The sequence below is a fragment of the Bos indicus x Bos taurus genome, chromosome 6 (assembly GCF_003369695.1).
Source record: "Bos indicus x Bos taurus breed Angus x Brahman F1 hybrid chromosome 6, Bos_hybrid_MaternalHap_v2.0, whole genome shotgun sequence".
NCBI classification, from domain to species: Eukaryota; Metazoa; Chordata; class Mammalia; order Artiodactyla; family Bovidae; genus Bos; species Bos indicus x Bos taurus.
Window position 1 is genome coordinate 13,264,193 of NC_040081.1, and position 23,548 is coordinate 13,287,740.

The following is a 23,548-nucleotide window of genomic DNA, read 5'->3' on the forward strand; positions in this document are numbered from 1 at the left end:
CATGGAAACCATTAAAGGGCAGAGCATGTTTTTAGGCTAATATTCTCCCTTGGGAAAATCAAATGTAGCTATAAAACTGTTTTATAAGAGAAAAATGAGTTAGATGTTGTTTTTATTTATAGTGTTTTTTTAAAAAATAATTACGAAGTAACTTTAAAAGCATAAAATTGAGTTAAAATCATGGAAATGAAATGTTATGAGTTCTGCTCTCTGGGTGGAATTATGTCAATTATGATAACCATGTTTGTTTTTTGAAAAACAGTGTAGAACTAAGCACCAACGAAAATCCGAGGTAGCTTTGGATTGAGCATTGTTCTGAGACCTGTAGAAGTGTTTGTCTTTTCAGATGATCTTTGGGTGGTTTCGAAAACCCTAGACTTTGAATTGGATACTTTTATTGCATGCAGTACTTTCTTTGGACCATCATCTATCAATGAGGTAGAGCTTCTACCTTTGAAAGGTTATTTCCCTTCGAACTGGCCCACTAACAGTAAGTATTACTATGACCATATTACTTTATATTAAAAAAGAATGAAAGACATGTGATGCACTGTAAGCAAGCCTGCTAACTTTGTGTGGGATTATTTGATTAAAGCCAACAAAAAGGGAGAAGGAAATGGCAGCCCATTCCAGTATTCTTGCCTGGAAAAGTCCATGGACAGAAAAACCTGGTGGGCTGCAGTCCATGGGGTTGCATGACTGAGCACACATGCATGAGGTGGGTGGAAGCAGATGGATTGGTAGCAATAACAAAGCCAACAAAAAACATCCGCCTCTACTTCCTATTGGGCTTCCCTGATAGCTCAGTTGGTAAAGAATCCACCTGCAATGCAGGGGACCCCAGTTCAATTCCTGGGTTGGGAAGATCCACTGGAAAAGAGAAAGGCTACCCACTCCAGTGTTCTGGCCTAGAGAATTCCATGGATCATACAGAATCAGACAGCGGAGAGTCGCAAAGAATCAGACACGACTGGGCTACTTTCACTTTCACTACTTCCTATTACTGTATATGATGTTCCTAAAAATGTGTATTTGGAGAAGGCAATGGCACCCCACTCCAGTACTTTTGGCTGGAGAATCCCATGGATGGAGGAGCCTGGTAGGCTGCAGTCCATGGGGTCGCTAAGAGTCGGACACGACTGAGCGACTTCACTTTGACTTTTCACTTTCCTGCATTGGAGAAGGAAATGGCAATCCACTCCAGCGTTCTTGCCTGGAGAATCCCAGGGACAGGGGAGCCTGGTGGGCTGCCGTCTATGGGGTCACACAGAGTCGGACACAACTGAAGTGACTTAGTAGTAGTAGTAAAAATGTGTATACAACAAAATATTTCTATAGCTCAAGTCCCAGAGCACTAACTAACAGTACAGTAAAATCTTGACCTCTCACTTAAGTGTTCTGTTATAGTTGAATTTTACATGGTATATACTTGATTTCTAAAAATATAAATAAGAATTTTCTTAATTTCTTACAAGTTCTGGTTCTTGATTTATTTAATTCTCTTGGTTTGTTGTAGTAGTATATATTTAATAAACCATTTTTATATTGAGAAGGTCTTGTAGATTTTACAGGAGATTTTGTGAGCAGTTGGATACAATGATTTTCATTTTGAGGCTATCTTATCATCTGCCTTTAGAAATTCTTTTTTTTTCTTTTTGGCCATATTGTATGGCATGCAGGATCTTAGTTCCTTAACCAGGAGTCAACCTGTGCCCCCTGTATTGGGAGCATGGAATCTTAATATCTAGATTGCCAAGGAGGTCCCAAGAAATTCTTAATAACACAATAGGGTATGCTGCTGCTGCTGCTGCTGCTGCTAAGTCGCTTCAGTCATGTCCAGCTCTGTGCAACCCCATAGACGGTAGCCCCCCAGGCTCCCCTGTCCCTGGGATTCTTCAGGCAAGAACACTGGAGTGGGTTGCCATTTCCTTTTCCAATGCATGAAAGTGAAAAGTGAAAGTGAAGTCGCTCAGTTGAATCCGACTCTTAGCGACCCCACAGATGGCAGCCCACCAGGCTCCTCCGTCCATGGGATTTTCCAGGCAAGAGTACTGGAGTGGGGTGCCATTGCCTTCTCCAAATAGGGTATGAGCCTTATTTATTTATTTTAAAATTATTATTAGTTTTTAATAAAGAAAGCTTTAGTAAGCTCAAAGTGAAAGTGAAGGTCACTCAGTTGTGTCTGATTCTTTGCGACCCCATGGCCTATATAGTCCATGGAATTCTTGAGGCCAGAATACTGGAGTGGGTAGCCTTTCCCTTCTCCGGGGATCTTCTCAGTCTGGTAAGCTGAATCCCTATCCAATTCTATGAATCTGTTACTTCTCTATACATTTTGATCGCTGGAATAATTTCTGATGGTTGAATTTGATCCATAACTAATTAAGACATGGCATTTAATGACCCACTTCACCTATTTCATAGACTTTTTAAACTTGATTTTTTTTCCCTTTAGAACTGAATAAACCTAGTCAATCAGCTTGAGTTCAGTAAGAGCCTAATTAAATAAACATTTGTCATTTTTCAAATGCATATTTTCAAATTTGTTGCAGTTGTTTCCTCACCAATAAACAGCATTCTAATTTTCTGCTTTCCTTATTTTTCTATAAAATAACTGAGGGAAAAAATGTTCAAATTACACACACACTACTATGCAATACAATGTGGTATGCTGATTAAATGGAACTGCCAGCTGCTAAGCAGTGTCACCATGGCCTAACTCAAAACAGTTGTCCTTGTTTCATTATGAAAGTCCAAAGTTGATATATTATGCAGTTTATAAAGGATGAATGAGCAGGTAGTATACTGGTTTAATGGATAAAAGGACCTCTGCATATACTTAAGGGTTTATTTTATGTTGTGACTAATCCATATAACTCTGAGTTATATGGACATTTAATAGTTTTTTTCTAATGGTCCATTTGTTTACATTAAATGTTCATTTTTTGTATTCTGTCTACAGCAGTGGTCCACGCCTTATTGGTTTGTAATGCCAGCACAGAGCTGACCACTTTAAAAAATATTCGGGACTGCTTTAATCCAGCTACTCTACCTCTAACACAGTACCTCTTAACAATGTAAGTCATTATTTACCTTTGGGTCATTGGTATTCAAAAATGGTGACTAATCATGAAAATGAAAATGGAGTAAAAGTACATTACACAAATTTTTGCCAATGAAGTGTTAATTTTCTTTGGGGGATTATGGGGTTCCTCCTCATTAGTAATTAAAAAGAGAAAGGGGAGGTACACATCATTTCCCAACAGTTCCTCTATTTATTTATTTATTGTGGCTGGGGCTAACAAGGATACTGCAGATATTTTTCCTTTTTTACGGAATAATTTATTAAGGATCTTTTGAGTGTTTTTACTTTTTTATTTATCTGTACTTTTATGTTGCAAATTATTAAACATTTAAAATTATGTAACATTTTACAGCTTTAATATAGTATGGTATTGATACTGATCTTATTCTTGACATAACCTATATCTTCATTTTTAATTTGTCAACTACCTTGTCCCTTTCTTTAAAAAACTGGAAGTGACATGTTGAATTCACTGTAAAGTGATAGAAAAAGTCTACATTCTAATTTGGATTGTTATGATCTAACTTGTGGTATTTCATTTTTTTCACCATAATGAAGTCCTAGGTAAAAAAGTAAATATTCTTATCCATTATGTCATTTATCTACTTTGAAATGAATTCAGTCTTAATAGAAATAAAACCAGTTTATTTCCATTTTACCTTAAATGGAAGCTATATTAATTGTCTAAGTTGATTTTGTTTAACAGAACATGGGCTTTAAAGTCAGCTTATACACTTATTAACTGTGTGCTTTTGGGGGAATAAAAGGTTAATATTTCTATATCTCTATATGGGATAATTAAGTACTTAGTATTGTGAAGATTACATCAAGTAATATAAAATGCTTAGCATGATGCCAGCATATAGTAGGTTTTCAACAAATGTTCTGTTTTCATCCACCTTCCTCCAAACTGGGGTATATGTTCATTTATGTCTCCAAAAAAATATTCTCTGTGATGCTTATTAAGTGAAGGCTAAGTTACAAATAGGTCTACTTACCTGTTTCAAAAGCCTTTTATTTAAAAAAAAATCTTTTTCACGCTGCCTTTTTACTAGGTCTTCATCAACTACAACGAGCAACAAGAGAGTCAATAAGAGAAAGTTTATCCCACCAGCCTTCTCAAATATCAACACAAAATTTGAACTACTCAGTATAGAAGCAACATTGAAGTTGGCTAGTGAGTTAATTCAGGTGCACAAGTTAAACAAGGATCAAGCCGCAGCTCTAATTCAGATAGCTCAAATGATGGCATCACGCCAGAGTGTCGAAGAAGCGAAGGAACTGGCAATTCATACCCTCCCTATCACGATCATACACGGTAAGAAGCAGGGAAGAAAACAGTTCTAGTAAATACATTGTTATATAAGCTTGTGTCACTCAATCTGCACCTTTGTAATTTCCTAGTCAAACAAGATTCCAGAATAACTCAATAGATTATTTCAAACCTGAATCCCCTTTAGTATCTTTCTCTCTAGATTAAGTGATTTTCTCTTAACCGTCCTCCCTCTCTCTTACTGTTTCTTTCCCCCTATTAGATCAGTCACTGAGATGTTGCTTCTAGTTTCCTATTTTTCATATTGATATTTCATTTTCATTTCATATTTTCTGTCCTCTCCCACCCATTTGTACCCACTCAGTCCAGGCCTTTAACATACCTCCATATCGCCTAGTTAGTGAGAGTGTGGGCTCTCTTAGCTTTAATTCCCTCCTCTGTAAAATAAGGTTTGATAATAGCATCTGTCTCATAGGTTTGGGGGATCAAATGTTAAATAGGTAAAGAGCTCAGAATGGTACCTGGCACACGGGAGGCACTTAGTAAAGTCAGCATGTATGCGTTACCATGATCTCACACAGCTTTCTAATTGATCTGCCTTTACTTTTTCCTTTTTTCATATTTTCACTCAAGTTGTTCTTCAGTTGCTAAGTTGTATCCAACTCTTTGCAACCCCATGAACTGCAACAAGCCAGGCTTCACTCAAGTAGTTTTTCTAAAAAAAAAAAAATAATAATAATCTGATTAAGTCAGTTCCATTACTTAAAATTCTTCATTGATTTCCATTGGCCTTTAAGATATAATTCAAACTTTTAGCCTTAGCACGCACAACTCTGTGATTTATCCCCTTGTCTTCTTTGTCAGACCACCTCCTCTCTTGCCTTTTTGCTACAGGCCATACAGAAATATTTACCGGCTTCATGCTTTGTCACATCTCTGCCTGGGATGATCCTTTCCTTAAGAGTTGGGATATCTTGCCCTGGAAGACTTAGTTCTCCTATTCTTTTTATTTTCAGGAAGCATTCCCATCTCCACCAAAGGAAAGAGAGATGTTCTTTCTCTGATGCCAATAGTGTTACTTAACCGTATTGTTTTATCATTTTTCTTTACTTGTCTGTCTTCCTAAGTTGACTGTGGTCTTGTTAAATGTGAAAGTCTTTTGATTATCTATGCATGTCCTCCTTGTGCTAATTAAACACATGGTGGGCCCGCAATATTTTTAAATAAATTAATTAAATGGAGAGAGGGAGATGGATGGATATTTCTTGTGCTTTTCAGAAATTTATTTACGATATTGCCTTTACTTTTCTTCCCCCCCTTTAAAATAATTAGGCGTTTTCGGAGCAGGAAAGAGTTACTTGCTAGCTGTGGTGATTTTGTTTTTTGTGCAACTATTTGAAAAATGTGAAGCTCTTACAGTTGGAAATGCAAGACCGTGGAAACTTCTGATTTCTTCTTCTACTAATGTAGCTGTTGACAGAGTGCTTCTTGGGTAGGTAGGACAGGAGTATTTAAGTGCCTGATGTTTTAGGTGGTTGTTGAGAGGCGGTCTACCATGGGCCCTGAATGTCCATGCATATTTGTGCTGGGCATGCCGGACAGGCAAGGCCTTTGTCTCTGACTCAAGAACCAGAGTCCATGAAACAGGAAGAGGCTGACTTAATAGTTTGTAAGCAGGATAAAATACGTACGAAACCTGACAGTTTTGACACAGGATGGGATACTCATGTAAAAATCTAGCTAAGGACATATATTGTTGGGGGAGGCAATCCACCATGCATGCCCTGACCACTCTAACCCAACACATTTTTCCCGGTTATGTTTGCAGTAAGCAACCTTCACTGATGGTGTAATATCTTCCTCCAGGACCAAGAGCAGAGTTGCTGATTTCTTGTTAAAAAATAGTGGCTGTCCAAGCTCAGTGTTCTTTCCTACAGCTCAGTCCACGCAGTGCAGGTGTCCATCTGATTCTCTGTGTCTCCTCATTCAACTTGGGGACCACAGGAAACCACTGTAGATACGTTAGTGCCTATGCTGCTTCCTATGCCAAGAATAAAAGTCCTTTGTCTCTGACCCAGGAGCTTAGGGTGACTACTTTAAAGTAGGCTAAAATTGCAGAACCAAGTTACAGGTTATTCTCTCGTCTACCTGCCCATATGAACACATAATACTAAAATAGCTGAACAGTTTGATTAAATTATGTTTTGGTTTCAATAAGAGGGATCCACCTCTAGTTTTACCTTTATCCCATCCTTGTGCCAAAATCATCAGGTTTTTGTATGTGATTTTTTTCCTTGTTGCTGTTGTTTAGTTACTAAGTTGTATCCAGCTCTTTATGACCTCATGGACTGTAGCCCACCAGGCTCCTCTGTCCATGGGATTTTCCAGGCAAGAATACTGGAGTGGGTTGCCATTTCCTTCTCCAGGGGATCTTCCTGATCCATTGTTCTAGGGATTTAACCCAGGGATTAAACCCATGTCTCCTGCATTGGCAGGTAGATTCTTTACTACTGAGCCACCAGGGAAGCCTGATCTTTTTTCCTACTTACAAACTAAAAGGTTAGCCTCTTGCTGTTTCATGGAAGCAATAGTGCACACAGGGTAAAATTTTTGTGTAAGATTTTATTAAAAATGCAAAGACAGTATTACATAATGTTTTACCAGTATTCCAATGTTTAATGATCTGAATTTCAATATAAATGATAAAGCTTGATTAGGGGAAATAATCCATTATTTATAAGTATAGCCTTTTTAAAAATTAACTTTTATAATTGCATTAGGTAATGGGTATAGTAGAAAATATGCAGACCTCAATGGCACCCCACTCCAGTACTCTTGCCTGGAGAATCCCATGGACGAAGGAGCCTGGTAGGCTGCAGTCCATGGGGTTGTGAAGAGTCGGACACAACTGAGCGACTTCACTTTCACTTTTCACTTTCATGCATTGGAGAAGGAAATGGCAACCCACTCCAGTGTTCTTGCCTGGAGAATCCCAGGGACGGGGGAGCCTGGTGGGCTGCTGTCTATGGCGTCACACAGAGTTGGACACAACTGAAGCGACTTAGCAGCAGCAGCAACATTTTATTATATTTCTTTACAGACTTTCAATACATTCACACACATTCATTTTGTTTTCCAAACTTAGTTTTCAACAGTATATACTGTTTGTTTTGTGTCCTGCTTTTTTTTTACTCAAAGATTATTTCTTTATGGTATTAAATCTTAGAAACCAAAATTTTCTTGGCTCTATTATATGTCATGATTTTTGATCTATAAACAATTTTTGTACTATAAACAATTTTTGATCAGTAAGGTCTTTACAAGCTTTTGCTATTATAAATAATATTGTAACCAAGATCCTTAAACATAAATCTTTGCCTCCATTTTTGATTCTTTTCTGAGGACAAACCTAGGCCTAGAACAAAAGATATGAACATTTTAAAGCTTCTTGATAGATTGCCCTCCAGGCAAGTTCTACCTGTGTGTACTATTCTAAGTAATCTAAGACAGTGGCTGAGGACATTTTTTGACTCAGGATAATGAACAGTTACTTGGGGACAAACTGGAAAGAACTTTAGATTGCTTAGCTTGAGATAAAAATTTAACTCTGTTTAGTAGAGAAAAATCAAGAAGCTAGAAGATTGAGGACTGACTATGAAAGGTAACAAAAAACACAGAAGAGATTCTTTGATGCTTAAGCCTCTGATGAGGGCCTGAGGACTGTGGACTGCAGTTAGGATCTGTATTTATCCCAACTGCATGTACGCTGGACCCAGACATTTCTTCACACTAAACTGACATTTAGCTATGTACTTGGGTAACGCATTTCAACTGCAATGGACAGAATAGGATGAAGAATTTCTTGAGAAGAAATAAAATATTTTTTGCTCCATGATGAGGATACTACAGTGTTCTCATAGAATTAACACACTTATATTGAAAAAAATATATAAACTAGTTTTTCAGACTGAAAAATAGCTATTATCCAAGATAAAAACTAAAAAAGTGCAAAACCTGAAGTCTGTTCATGTATTGCTTGACATTAAACAAATTGCTTCAAGATTATCTAGGAAAACGATGTTTGAAGAGCCATAGTTTCTTTCGTTTTCCAGTTCTTTATCCCCAATTTGAGGTGACAGATGTTTCAGGAGTCCGGATGTTCAGTGAGTCCCTCCTCCGTTCCTCACATAAAGCAGGAGCTGTAAGATACGTAAGAAGGAAGGGAGCTGAGGGCTGCAGCTGCACAAAGCCCTTACTAGGGGGTCATGGATGTGGAAGAACAGTCACCCGTATCTTTTGGAGGTAGACAGACTTGCCCAGGTTTGATTCATGATTGCCTCACTTATTAGCCATGTGGCCTGACTTAGCAAAATACCTGACTTAGAGCTCTGAGTTTCAGTTCCTCATCTCTAAGATGAGATATCGTGCAGAGCTGTAAGGAGTATTAAATTATCAAGGCAACGTATGTAAAGAGGCTAACACTCCTCCCACTAAATTTTGATGCTAACTATATGGTAGCTATTGCTTTCCATGATGTCTTTAGGGCAGTTTTGTCTTTTTTGTTTATTTTTGTGGGGGTTTTTTTGGCCATGCCATGCAGCTTGTAGGATCTTCTATAATTCCTCAACCAGGGATGGAACTGGGCCACAGCAGTGAGAGCACAGAGTCTTGATCAGTAGATTGTCAGGGAGTCCCTAGGGCAATTTTATTTGTGATAAATTCTAACATCAGTATTTTATGAACATTTCATGAGCCCTCAACATAAGATAATACATATTTTTAAAATTCTCTGAAACACATTTTATAAAAAGTTTTTCAGCTAAACCTAAACCCTTTGAGTTTAGGCATTTCACATTAAACTACGTAACTATAAAATATATTGTTACACAAAGTTATTTTAATAATGTGTATATTATATGAAAGTTTGTTTTAGATTCTGTTTTCTAAATAGTCAATCTGTTTCACCCTGTTTTCTTTAAAGGCTTCTTAGTCTTGGATTTGAAAAGTTTGTCAGAGTTGGGAGTGTCAGAAAGATTGCCAAGCCAGTTTTACCTTACAGGTAAGAATGCCAAATTCCAAAAGTCACAGAATGTGCACAGAAGTATAATTTTACATAACTCTTACCTTAAGTTTGGTTTTTGAAGAAGACTAGAGAAAGCCTTTTTCTTGGTGTTAATTTAGGAACTCTTGTGTTTTGCTTTTTTGTGATACTACTAAAATAGAATAAAAGGGTATTCTTTTATGTCATTGTTTTTTAAGTTTGTATGCTGGCTCAGAAAATGAAAATGAGCAATTAAAGGAACTGCATGCACTCATGAAGGAAGACTTGACTCCTGTGGAAAGAGTCTACGTGAGGAAAAGTATTGAGCAGCATAAACTGGGGACCAATAAAACCCTGCTGAAACAGGTGAGAGGAAACAGCGTCAGTTGTTTATTTCTTTAATTTATGTATACGATTTATATTATTTTTATTCCTATTGAGAGGAATATTATTCCTGTTTTATTCCCCTTAAGTAAATTAAAAAAAAACCAACTATGATAGCTTAGATTCAACTAAAGTGTGCCTGTCTATGCAATCCATGTTTTATTTTATTGACGCTGGGCAAAATATCCAAGTGAATTTTACCTTTGATGCTTTCCTAGAAAACCAAGCCCTTTGGGGTCTGTTTAAAATCTGTCCAAGAACCTGGGAGGCTCAGACCATGGATCCCAGGTGTTGGGAGCCCACATTGGACACACAGGGTCTCTGGCTTAGCAAGTAGCATCATCGCCTTTGTCAAGTTCTGACTCAAGACAGGGTGTCAGCTTTGAGGAAAGAAGTCTTCAGTAGCTTTCTCCTATAAACAAAGCATGGGAGAAGAAAAGGAGGTTGTCCACTTGTTGGACAGTGTGGACATGGGTCACTTTCTGCAAGAGATTTGGGACAGTCAACGTGCTTGGCACCGTTTCAGTGAGCTACTGCTGAAATACCATTGCTTAACAAACAAAATCTCAGTAACTAAAGACAACAAATTTAATGATTCAGTGATTCTACAGGTCAGTTGGTGTAGGTCAAACCTCTCATTCTGAGAACAGTTATCTGTGGCATGATGGCCCTCTCCTGACAGATGGCAGAAGTGCAGGAGGGCAGGATGGATCATATAGATACATGTAAAGCTTTTGTTCATAGCATGTCTGCTAAGATTCCTTTTGCTGTAACAGGTCATATGACCAAGCCCAGCATCAGTGGGGCTGGGAAATATACTTCATCTACTTCTCTTGGGGGGAAGCACTGCAAAGCCATACAGTAAAGGGTGTGGATGAGTAATAAATACTCTCACGGTGAAGGAGAGAAAATTGGAAATAATAATGTCTACAATAAGTTTTGGTTCCAGGAGTCCTCAAAATGCTTCAGACTAGCTTTTTATTATCACAAGTATGAACTTAACTTCCCTCCTTTTTCCCCAACCAAATCCAGAAGGGCTTAGTTTGACTACACTCAGGTAGTGCACATTAGTCATTTATGTGAACTACTTGGGCTTCTCTGGTGGCTCAGACGGTAAAGAATCTGTCTGCAATGCAGAAGACCAGGGTTCGATCCCTGACTTGGGAAGATCCCCTACAGAAGAGAATGGCAACCCACTCCAGTATTCTTGCCTGGAGAATTCCATGGACAGAAGAGCCTGGTGGGCTGCAGTCCATGGAGTTGCAAAGAGTCGGACACGACTGAGTGACTAGCACACACACACTTATTTTACATCCTTATCCAATATACTGATATGTTACTATAATCTATTGCTCATTGGTGTCACTTGTTCATAAATAAAATTTTTTTAAGAGGAATTCCTTATGTGGGAATAATGAAAATGTAGATGTCAAGTGGCCTATTTTCTGATTGGTGGTGATTAAATTAGGACTAGCTCATTTATGGTTTTAGCCTACAAGTTCTTTGGTAAGTATATTCTTTTGTTTAATAGTTGTTAATAACATTCTCATTACAATGAAGGTTCGAGTAGTTGGAGTTACCTGTGCAGCCTGCCCATTCCCATGCATGAATGATCTCAAATTCCCTGTGGTTGTCCTGGATGAGTGTAGTCAAATGACAGAACCGGCTTCTCTCCTTCCCATTGCAAGGTAACCTAAAAGGTTCTTTTCCAAAGACTCTCGGATGTTACAGTTATTTCAGACATTTCCTCAAAGTCTTACCAAACTTTTGTGACAATTCCTAGCAATTCAAGTACTAAACTGATTCTTTAAAAGAATGTGAAAGGAAATTTGAGGAGGGGGAGGAGTTTGTATATCAAAATTTGGTTAGATGACAGTTGAGACACCTGAGTCACATAATTCATAAAAGCCTTGAAAGTTCTAGTGCTGGATTCTGGTGGAACATCGCAGATCTCAACCAGATTAAAGGTGCCTCTTTAGTCACAGTTTAAGAACCCAACTCTACTGAAGAATGTTCTTTAGTTCTTACCTTGATATAATTCCAGTGTTTAGGTTCGAAAATAGTTTTTAGATTATGAAAGTAGATAACATATATAAAGAAAAATAAGTTGAAAATGAAAAATTATCTACTAAAATGGAGGAAACTATGAAATCTTCTAAGCTGTCTCAGCCCATTGGAAACACTGCTTTTAAAGCGTCCCTTTCTGAGGAATCCTAAAGGCAGAGGAGGGTGTGCTCAACTAGACCAGACTAATGGGCTCGAGTCCTAGGCCCTGTTCTGTCCCCCTTGGTTGTTTTGCGTTTTCCTTCTTTATAGTAAATGTTTAATCTTCTGATTTCCAGTTTACAAGTGTTGAGAATACACAAGAAAGATTTTACTTCACCAGTACTTTCATGTTAATATATTTTGATGCAATATATATGGCAATAAATCTCTATACATCATAACCAAAAGTATGGGGTTTCCTCCCTTAAAAAAAATGGGGATGTAACATTAACAAACACTTTTAAAATAAAGCACACAATTATTTTGGTGAATTTACAGATCTTTTTCCCCAGGCATAAAGGATGAGGGAGGAGGGCATCAACTGTCATGCTCTGGCTGAGACTTGGGAGGTTCCTGCATCAGGGGGCTTTCAGGGTTTAAACTGGGACAGTCCTGGGCACCAGGACCAGTTGGTCACCCTAATCAGGAGCCAGGGATGGAGAGAGTAAGGCCCTGTGTAGAGGGTAGAGGAGCAATATTTGTGGAGCATCTACTGTATACTAAACACAATACATGCTTAAATCCTTACAACAGCCATGCAAGGTATTATTATATCAAGGTTACTGATAAAAATACTGACACTGTAGAGATTAAATAACTTGCTGTGTCCATAGAATATAATAGAGCTAAAACTTGCATATAGGTTTTTCTACAAAACTTGGATTTTCCCCCACTATATATTACTCCTATTTAAAAAGACATTTAACCCATGAGAACCTAATAGGCTTCATCTCTAAAACAAAAGTTTAAGCTAAATGACTTCTAAGAAAGTTTTTAAGTCTTAAGTTTATAGATTCTAAAAATCATTATTCTCAAAGTGTGTTGTGTGAAATACTGATTCCTTGCCAAGGCAGGGGACACTTAATAGGTTTTATGTGGAGACAAGTAAAGTTATGTAGAGGATTCTTTACTTACTGCATAACTTTTTAAAGCCTTTGAATACACCTAGTAGCACTATTAAGCCTTGTATGTTCTCAGTACATTTCATGGTATTCAGATTCTTTGAAATACATTTTAGAAAATAGTGCAGTAAATTTTGTTAATGCATATTTTTCTCGTTGCTTAGATTAATTTGTAGAATTTTGTTTTAGGTTTGAGTGTGAAAAGCTGATACTTGTTGGAGATCCCAAACAGCTTCCTCCTACTATTCAGGGTTCTGATGCAGCTCATGAAAATGGACTGGAACAAACTCTTTTTGACCGACTCTGCTTAATGGTACTACTTCTAAATTCATACAGTTATCATTTATTGATTATAAATGATAGAAAATAAAATATATTTAGGGCAAGACCAGGTCCTTGCCCTAAAATTATTTTAATTGGAGTCGTTTAGAAAGTACTCATCTTAAAGATAAGGAGAACACTAATAATCTAACAATAAAATGAATCTTTCCCCTGTGAATTTTAGTAGTGGGTAGTAAGTATATTGATTTTGCTATAAAATAAAAAGTCTATAACGTTTCTCTTATCCATGTCCACTGTTGTAGAGCTCCAGTGCAACTGCTGGGTCTGATGCTATTTCTATGTCCAACTTGTGAGAAACTGCAAACTGTTTTCCATAGCAGCTGTACCATTGTACATTCCCAACAGCAATGTGCAAGAGTTCTAATTCCGCCACATCTTTACCATAATGTTATTTTTCATTTTTAAAAAATTACTGGCTATCTTAATAGGTGTGAAGCGGTATCTCATTGTGTTTTCTCTAATGTATAATGATGTTGCGCATCTTTCATGCACTTATCTTTGGAAAAATGCCTGTTCAAGCCCTTTGCCTATTTTTGAATTGGGTTGTTTTTGTTGTTCAGTTGTAGGGGTTCTTTATGTATTTTGGATATTAATTCCTTATCAGATAAATGATTTGTAAATATTTTCTTCCATTTGATAGGTTGTCTGTTCATAAATTTATGGCCTAAAAGAGTTTTGGGAATTGATTTTTTTCTCACATATTTTTCCCCTTTGTCCATGTGATCACTAACCCTGCATTTTATTACATATTATTATCAGAGTACCTTGTAACTTTTCAAAATGTTCAAACAATATTATAGAACATTTTGCAAATAAAGACCAGGAGAGCCCTGAAATAGATGGGAATTAGTTTATGACATGTTAAAAATTGGAAACTTGTTTGAGGATTCAGAGTGAAAATAGCTTGTACCCAAGGAGGAAAGTTAATGGGTTATCACCAACAATTTCTGATTTGTTTTTAAAGAATTCTTTTCAATTTAGTGTTAGGCCAACTCCACATAGGTTCTGAAGGTATAATGTTAGATACCAAATTTATTAGTCTAAGATTTGTTTGTTTTATAATTTTAATATAAAAAGTTTACTATGAAAATATTTTTATTAAATTTTTTTAAAGTTCTTTTCATTTATAGTCCATTTTATCATGGTTGTAATTTATTTACTAAGGGCACAATATGGCAGTAATTTTAAACTTTAAAATATTATTGTGGATTTTTTTCCCCTAAGGAAAAAAAAATGTTTTAATTCCTTATTTTTCTGTACTTAAATTTCTTAGGGCCACAAGCCAATTCTGTTGAGAACTCAGTACCGTTGTCACCCCACAATCAGCGCTATTGCTAATGATCTGTTTTATGAAGGAAATCTCATGAATGGCATTTCCGAAACAGAGAGGAGCCCTTTACTGGAATGGCTCCCAACTCTGTGTTTCTATAACGTAAAAGGACTGGAACAGGTAAATAACATTAATGTTGATAAGAGTCAACACAGTTTAGTTTCCTGTTTTAATTGTATTGTTGTCTGTATGATTTTCTTGGACTTTCTGTATCATTTCTGGGAAATATAATCTAGGTTCTGTTTCTTATTCCAGATTGAAAGAGGTAACAGCTTTCATAATGTGGCAGAAGCTGCTTTTACACTCAAGTTGATTCAATCACTGATTGCGAGTGGAATAGCGGGCTCCATGATTGGGGTGATAACATTATACAAATCCCAGATGTACAAGGTCCGTACTACATATGATGATACTTATCATTATTAAATATTATAATTTCATATTATATTATTTAGTATTACATTCATCATGCTTTGGGTTGTATTGGTTTGGTGCTAGAAAAGCTTTTAGGACTTTAAGGTATTAAAAAGCAGCATTTAGATTTTTGTCTACTGTGGCTTTTTTCTATATAATTAGATGTAAACCTAACAAGGTTTAATTAAATTCCGTTTACAGCTGTTGGGGCAAAAATGCAAATAAACAAATTAGAGGGAAGGAAATACGGTGTATGCTTTGTGTTTTGGGACAGATGGGATTGAATCTGTTTTCCAAAATGTTCTTTCACTATTGTTATATTTTATCAGTAAATCAAAGATAGATCCCAGATATTAATCTACTCACAGCCAGTTACTTCTAACTAGTTTTAATTTATATTAATTTACTTTTAGGATTTTTCATGTTTCATTATTAGTTTATCAACTCTAAATTAGCATATCCAGATGAGTTCCCAGCAATAGATAAATCACCACTTTGATTTTGCTTTGCAACTTATATTATCATCTAGTTATTTATCATTTCAGAAACGAACTTAAGTCTCTGTGAGTAATAACAAAATGAAAATTGCCCACTATTAGTTAAATGATAAAGGCTGCCAGGGGCAGGTGGAGAGGTGTAGGTTCTTCATGAAGACACTCTGCACTGTGTGATTTTTGCCATCTTTCCTCTGTAGCTCTGTCATCTACTCAGTGCGATGGACTTCGACCATCCCAACTTGAAAGCTGTGCAGGTGTCCACAGTAGATGCTTTTCAGGGAGCTGAAAAGGAGATCATTATTCTGTCCTGTGTAAGGACCAGACAAGTAGGATTTATTGATTCAGAAAAAAGAATGAATGTTGCATTGACCAGAGGAAGGAGGCATTTGTTGATTGTAGGAAATTTAGCCTGTCTGAGGAAAAATCGACTATGGGGGCGTGTGATCCAACACTGTGAAGGTAAAACAAAAATGTATTTAATTCAAGCATTTTGAATTAAAACTGACTTTTGTGTTAGTGCCTGGGGTGTTTCGGGTAGGAACTACTCTGAATTTGCCACTGTGGGTGATGAATGAAATGATGAAATGGACACCACTGTAAAATATGGTTGTCTCATGTTTTGTATCTTTTTAAGGGAGGGAAGGTGGATTGCAACATGCAAGCCAGTATGAACCACAACTGGACCATCTCCTTAAAGATTATCTTGAAAAACAAGCAGAAGAAAAACAGAAGAAAAAGGCTGAAAAAGATAAATTGACAGATAAAAAATCTTATTCACAAAAAGACATGGTATAGTTTGTAAAGTTCAAATTCATTTTACACTGTACATTTGTATATTTTTATTACTCCCTAACCCTTGTAATTGGGGGGAAAAAAAGATTTAAATATAAGTAAAATCTGCTCTTCATAAAAAGTGTAATTAAGATAGGCAAATGTTGAAGGAACTATAAAATCTCACCAATAAAAATTCTTTCTGAAAATTATGGCTCTGTTTCTGAAGAAATGAATTTTTCAAGGAGCAGGAAAAAGCTTTTTTGGGGATGTTACTTCAAAAATAAGTGATTATCTCAAAAATTCATCTTTTAAAATGCATCTACACAGTTATACCAAGATACTTCTTTCTGAACTACAGTGCCATCAGAATCTTAAAAAAAGAAATATAATGCCCTATCATTCTGTAAGTAAAAACATTCACAATAAAACTTCCTTTAAAAAAATATTTATTTGGTTGTGCTGGGTCTTAGTTGCGGCATGTGGGATCTAGTTACCTGACCATGGATCGAACCTGGGCGGCATGCCCAGATTGGGAATGCAGAGTTTTAGCCACTGCACCATGAGGGACATTCCTTCACAGTAAAACTTTCAAGAAGTACAAAAGAAAGAAAGAAAAAAAAGTATCTAAAAGTTCATTCCTAGAGATCAGATCAGATCAAATCAGATTAGTCGCTCAGTTGTGTCCGACTCTTTGCGATCCCATGAATCGCAGGCCTCCCTGTCCCTCACCAACTCCCGGAGTTCACTGAGACTCACGCCCATCGAGTCAGTGATGCCATCCAGCCATCTCATCCTCTGTCATCCCCTTCTCCTCTTGCCCCCAATCCCTCCCAGTATCAGAGTCTTTTCCAATGAGTCAGCTCTTCGCATGAGGTGGCCAAAGTACTGGAGTTTCAGCTTCAGCATCATTCCTTCCAAAGAAATCCCAGGGCTGATCTCCTTCAGAATGGACTGGTTGGATCTCCTTGCAATCCAAGGGACTCTTAAGAGTCTTCTCCAACACCACAGTTCAAAAGCATCAATTCTTCGGTGCTCAGCCTTCTTCACAGTCCGTCTCTCACATCCATACATGATCCATCCATAGCCTTGACTAGACAGACCTTTGTTGGCAAAGTAATGTCTCTGCTTTTGAATATGCTATCTAGGTTGGTCATAACTTTCTTTCCAAGGAGTAAGCGTCTTTTAATTTCATGGCTGCAGTCACCATCTGCAGTGATTTTGGATAGCGGTGCTCAAAACTGGCCATGACTCTGCAATAGTAGGTGCTCAATAACGATCTGTTGGATGAACAAAGAATGAATGAAAAGACTCCCTTTGGCTCATTTCCTTCTGGTCTTTTTTCTGTGCATTTGTTTGCACAGTAGTTACTGGTATATATTATAATGGATTTTAACCATTATAAAAAGAATACATTCCCCTTATAGAAAATTTGAAAAATTCAGAAGAGTATACAATGAAAAATAAAAAGCATCTAGAGATTCCCTACCCAGAGATAATAATTGCTAATATATTGCTTCAGTCTTTTTTCTATGCTTATATTCTATATTTATGTATGTAAATAAGTTAAACCATTTGTATGATTTTTAGCCATTATTAACAAAGGAACATTTACTTATCCTTCATGGAAAAATAGCAAGGGCTTGATTATAATTAATAGTCAATGAAGTATTTGTCTTTACCAATTACAAACTCATGGCTCAAGTCACTCAATATTTATTTTAAAGATGCAGGACTACCATGGTGGTCTAATGGTTGAGAATCCGCCTTCCAGTGCAGGGGACATGGGTTCAATCCCTGGTCATGGAAGTAAGATGCCACATTGCACAGGGCAGCTAAGCCTGCACTGTGCACCTAGAGAGCCTGCCAGCTCTAGAGCCTGTGTGCTGCAGTAGGAATACATTGCCACAATAGGCATAATATGCCACAATATAGATCCAGCACAGCAAAAAAAGATGCAGAAAACTGCTTACTGGAATTACTTCACTATGAAAAATGACCCAGTCCACCTCTATGAAACTCTTTTGTTTGGGAGAAAATGAATCTAACAAACAGAAGTTGTAATTCTCCAAGCCTTGTCCACAAAGTGTCAATGTTTACAACAGCAGGTGCTCTTTAGATGTAAATGAAAGCTGTAACTTGAGTTCCAGATAATATACAACTGGATAGGAGACACCCCAGAAATCACCGATTGCCTGCTGCAGACCCCTGTGAGCTCCGCGTGTCTTCAGTAGGTTAACTCGGACAGAGACCCAGGCCTGGAGATGGTGTGTGAGATGCCACCTGCAGGCTAGTCAGCTGAGTGCCCCAGCTGAGCTCTGCATCACCATCTTGAAAACAGGAGTGAAGACAAGCCTTTAGCGATCTGTCATTACCCTAAACAGGCCTCACTGAGCCAGAAATTACTATGCTACCCTGGAATTGTGTGTCTTACAACCGGAAGAAAAGGAGTAACCTTAATGGACCAGTTTACTCCCAGGCTCTCTTGAGAATTCAAACTTGAGCACCACATGATGTCAATTATATGAACAACAAAGGAGCCACATTTTCATGATGTGAAAAGATGGCAGAACAGAAGGACTTTGAGCTCTTCTCTCATGAGCACACCAAAATCACACTGACTGCTGAACGACCGTCAATAAAAAGACTGGAACCTAGCAACAAAAAAAAAGATTCTACATCCAAAGACATAATGAAGAAACTCAATAAGATTTTATTTGATATAATCAAATCCCAAACACTCCAGGTGGGCAAGCTGCAAACTGGAGAACAATTACATTACACAAGTTCTTCCACAGGAGTGAGGGTTCTGAGTCCCGCATCAGGCCTGGGGGCCTGGCATCAAGAGGAGGAGTCTAGAGCATTTGGTTTTGACGTCTAGCAGGGCTTGAGTGCAGGAGCTCCACTCTTGGAGGGCACACACAGTCTCACGTGCACCAGGACCCTAGGCAAAAGTAGTGACTTCAGAGGAGTCTGGGCTAGATCTACCTGCTGGTCTTAGAGGTTCTCCTGGGGTGCTGTGGTGCCGCTGTGGTGCACTGTGGAGCTCACCAGTGACAGAGGTACTGGGGAGCATCCACTGATGTGAACTGTCCTGGAGGCTGCCATTTGGGGACCAAGACCTGGCCCCACCCAACAGCCTGTAGGCTCCAGTGCTGGGACATCTTAGGCCAAACACACAGGGTAGGAATACAGCCACATCCATCAGCAGTCAAGCTGCCTAACGATTTCCTGAGCCTATAGCCACCTCTAGACACATCCCCTGACATGGCCCTGTGCCCCAGAGGGCCAAGACCCAGCTCTACTCATCAGTGGACAGGCACCAGCCCCTCCCATCAGGAAGCCTGCACAAGCCTCCAGACCAGCCTCACCCACCAGTGGGGAGAAACCAAAAGTAAGAAAACTAAGATCCTGCAGCCTGTGGAACTAAATCTGCAGATGCAGATCAGAACCTACCCTGGGACCAGCTGGTGCCTGGCCCTTGCTAGGACGCGTAGGACATCCCCCCCAGACGACCACTTATTCAAGGTTGAGAATCATAATTAACCTTCCACATACAAAAAATACAGATATAAACTGGGACGAAATGAGACGGCAAAGGAGTATCTTCCAAATGAAGGAACAATGCAAAACCCCAGAACAACTAAGTGACATGGAGATAAGCAGTTACCTGAGAGGGTTCAGAGTAATAATCATGAAGATGTTCCAAGAACTGGGAAAAAGAACGGATGCACAGAGCAAGAAGCTACAGAAAGTTTTTAACAAAGTCAGAAAATATAAAGAACAACCAGAGTTGAAGAATACAATAACTGAAATGAGAATCACACTAGAATAAACAATAGCAGAATATATGAGGCAGATGCCCTGGAACAGAATAAAAAGAATGAAAAGAAATTGTGACAGTTTAAGAGACCTCTGGGACAACGTCCTGCACTCTGAAAACTCTAAGATGCTGATGGAAAAATCAAAGATGATACAAACAGATGGAAAGATAAACTGTGTTCTTGGATTAGAAGAATTAATATTGTCAAAATGACTATACTACCCAAAGCAATCTACAAATTCAGTGCAACTCCTATCAAATTACCAGTGGCATTTTTCACAGAATATTTTTTAAAAATTTGTACGGAAACACAAAAGACCCTAAATAGTCAAAGCAATCTTAAGAAAGAAAAACAGCTAGGGGAATCAGGCTCCCTGAATATAGACTATACTACAGAGCTACAGGAATCAAAACAATGTCGTACTGGCACAAAAACAGATATACTGATCAATGGAACAGGGTAAAAATCCCAGAGATAAAACCCATGCTCTTATGGTCAATTAACCTATGACAAAGGCAAGAATACAGAATGGAGAAAAAAGAGTCTCTTCAGTGAGTGGTGCTGGGAAAACTCAACAGCTACATGTAAACGAATGAAATTAGAACATTCTCTAACATCACATACTCAAAGTAAATTAAAGACCTAAATGTAAAACTGGATACTATAAAATTCTTAGAGGAAAACACAGGCAGAAAACTCTTTGACATAAATCGTGGCAATGTCTTTTTGGATCCACCAGCTAGAGCAATGGAAATTAAAACAGACAAATGAGAAGAAATAAACTTAAGAGCTTTTTTGCACAGCAAAGTAAAACATGAACAAAATAAAAAGACAACTTACAGAATGGGAAAAAATATTTGCAGACAATACTACTGACAAGGGATTAATCTCTGAAATATACAAATAACTCATATAGCTCAATACCAAAAATACAAACAGCCTAATCAAAAAATGGGCAGAAGATCTAAATAGATTCAGTTCAGTTCAGTTCAGTTCAGTCACTCAGTCGAGTCCGACTCTTTGCGACCCCATGAATTGCAGCACGCCAGGCCTCCCTGTCCATCACCAACTCCCGGAGTTCACTCAGACTCACGTCCATCGAGTCAGTGATGCCATCCAGCCATGTCATCCTCTGTCGTCCCCTTCTCCTCCTGCCCCCAATCCCTCCCAGCATCAGGTTATTTCTCCAAAAAAGACATACAGATGGCCAACAGACACTTGAAAAAATGTTCAACATCACTTATTATTAGAAAAATGCAGATCTAAACCACAATGGGCTATCACTGTACTCCAGTCGGGATGGCTATCATCAGAAAGTCTACAAATAATTAATGCTGGAGACACTGTGGAGAAAAAGGACATCATACAAGGTTGGTGGGAATGAATATTGGTACAACCACTAGGGAGAACACTATGGAGTTTCCTGAAAAAAACTAAAAATAGAGTTACCACATGATCCTGCAACCCCACTCCTGGCCAAATATCCAGAGAGAGCCATGGTTCGAAGGATACATGCACCCCAGGATTCACTGCAGTACTATTTACAAAAACCAAGACATGGAAGCCACCTAAGTCCCTGTTGACAGATGAATGGATGAAGAAGATGTGTTATATAATGAATACTACTCAGCCATAAAAAATAATAAGAATGTTCTCTAAATTTTTATTTACAAAAAAGTCTGTTTGTGCATCATAGAATGAAACAATCCAATTTCTAGACTGAAATACACTCATCAATTGCCTTTGCTTTATACAGGCATTTGGGTATATATGTTAGGTTTTTTCCAAGATTCTTTTACAAACACCACATTGATCCCTAGGGAGGAGAACAAGTAGTCTCCCCACTTTATAAATGATAAAGCCAACAGAGAAATTGAAGTGATCCATCTAATTGACCATAAGTAGTACAAGACAGGGCTAGAACTCAGACTAATCCAACTGAGGCTTTTCTACTACACGGTACTGCCTGAGTGGTAAGTCATTCACTTTATCAAACTGTGAAAGACACTGAAACCAAAGATTCTACAATCCTCTTTGATTAAACCAGACTGATTTCCTGTTAATTTAACTTGGTTAATTTATATGCAACACTTTACTAGTAATTTGTTTGAACAATCTATACCTTCCTGGTTAAATAAACTTTGCTAGAAAAATGGGATTGTTGAATTTTCTTTGAAGTTCTTGAAGGTCTACATTTGCTACTAGAAGATCTGTTTGGATACAATGGAAGAAAACTGATTTATCAACAAAGAGGTAGTAATGTGGCTGAGCTGGTAATTTTTATTATCAAAAGTTAATGAAAAACAAATAATTATGATTCATATTCTGCTCCACTCTGCAGCAAACCCCTATCCTTAGAAACATATGTTTCAATATTTGAGTTACTTGTGAAAAATCAGAAGTTAAAATCTGAGATTATGAAGCCCAGCTTAAAACTTCAAGATAAAACATAACTATTGGTATAGTTCTTTAATATTTGAACAAAAAGAATGTTTGATTTGGAGATGCCAAAGCAAACCCCACATGCTTCATGCTCTTCTTGACTACGGTTTAATTTAAAGACAGCTGTGAAATAGCTTTATACTAATTTGATTTTTTTATATTAAATAAGAATGAAATGGAAATTGGTGATTTGCTCGACAGATATTGGACCCTGAAAATTAAATAATTGCTCTAAAAGCATTAGCTCAACACTGATTTGAAATGCCTGCTTTGTAATTAGTCTTGAGTGAAATGTATGTTTAGTTCAAGTTGTGTTTTTTGGTTTATATTAGTATGATTTGATTATAAAGTAAAGGAAAAATACAATCCAAATATCACTGCAAGCCTTTGAATTCCTTTCATCCTAAAACACCAGTTAGGTTGATTTTTAAAAAACTCTTCTATTAGTCTCTTAATTATTGATATTCTTTACTATTTTACTTTCTAACTGAGCAAATCTGATCTTGATAATGTAGTAAATGAAGGTCTGTATATGTGTGTGTGTATGAAAAATTAAGAAGTAGTCAACTCACAGGTTAAAGAATTAGTGGAGAAGACTTCCTAAGTGAGTTTTAAGGTACCAATTGCTTATTAAAACAAAATCTTCAAGTCCATTGATTTTATTGGCTGAATGAAGATGGATTTGTAGATTCTTAGAACAGATTCTTTGGCTCCACTGAAGTCAGTGCATTCACTAAGCATCTACTTTGTGGCTGGTCTGTGTTACATGGAGAGCAGTCTGGTTCATTCTGGAACAGACATGTGGAACTTGTTTTATTTGTGAGCCCAGGCATGAAGAATAGGTGAATCAGTTACATATCACTCTACCCCTATATGGGGCAAGCTCAGTTCAGTTCAGTTCAGTCCAGTCGCTCAGTCGTGTCCGACTCTTTTTGACCCCATGAATTGCAGCACGCCAGGCCTCCCTGTCCATTACCA

At 37.7% G+C, this 23,548-nt stretch overlaps 1 protein-coding gene across 6 annotated transcripts in view; it reads left to right on the forward strand.

Annotated features, from left to right (window-relative positions):
- The window catches only part of ZGRF1 (zinc finger GRF-type containing 1), a 55,829-nt gene extending 39,313 nt beyond the window's left edge, over positions 1-16,516 (forward strand). For 3 of the 6 annotated variants that reach the window (XM_027543810.1, XM_027543808.1, XM_027543812.1), the window contains 12 exons: positions 347-490; positions 2,963-3,077; positions 4,141-4,403; positions 5,691-5,850; positions 9,340-9,417; positions 9,618-9,765; positions 11,344-11,471; positions 13,140-13,263; positions 14,566-14,742; positions 14,878-15,012; positions 15,731-15,992; positions 16,168-16,515. In XM_027543810.1, the coding sequence (XP_027399611.1) occupies positions 347-490; positions 2,963-3,077; positions 4,141-4,403; positions 5,691-5,850; positions 9,340-9,417; positions 9,618-9,765; positions 11,344-11,471; positions 13,140-13,263; positions 14,566-14,742; positions 14,878-15,012; positions 15,731-15,992; positions 16,168-16,328 (1,895 nt within the window). In that variant the 3' untranslated portion in view covers positions 16,329-16,515. Of the gene's footprint in view, positions 1-346; positions 491-2,962; positions 3,078-4,140; positions 4,404-5,690; positions 5,851-9,339; positions 9,418-9,617; positions 9,766-11,343; positions 11,472-13,139; positions 13,264-14,565; positions 14,743-14,877; positions 15,013-15,730; positions 15,993-16,167 lie in introns of those variants that run through there. The other 3 variants (XM_027543807.1, XM_027543809.1, XR_003511436.1) reach the window with 3 other exon arrangements.
- Positions 16,517-23,548: the final 7,032 nt, after the last annotated feature.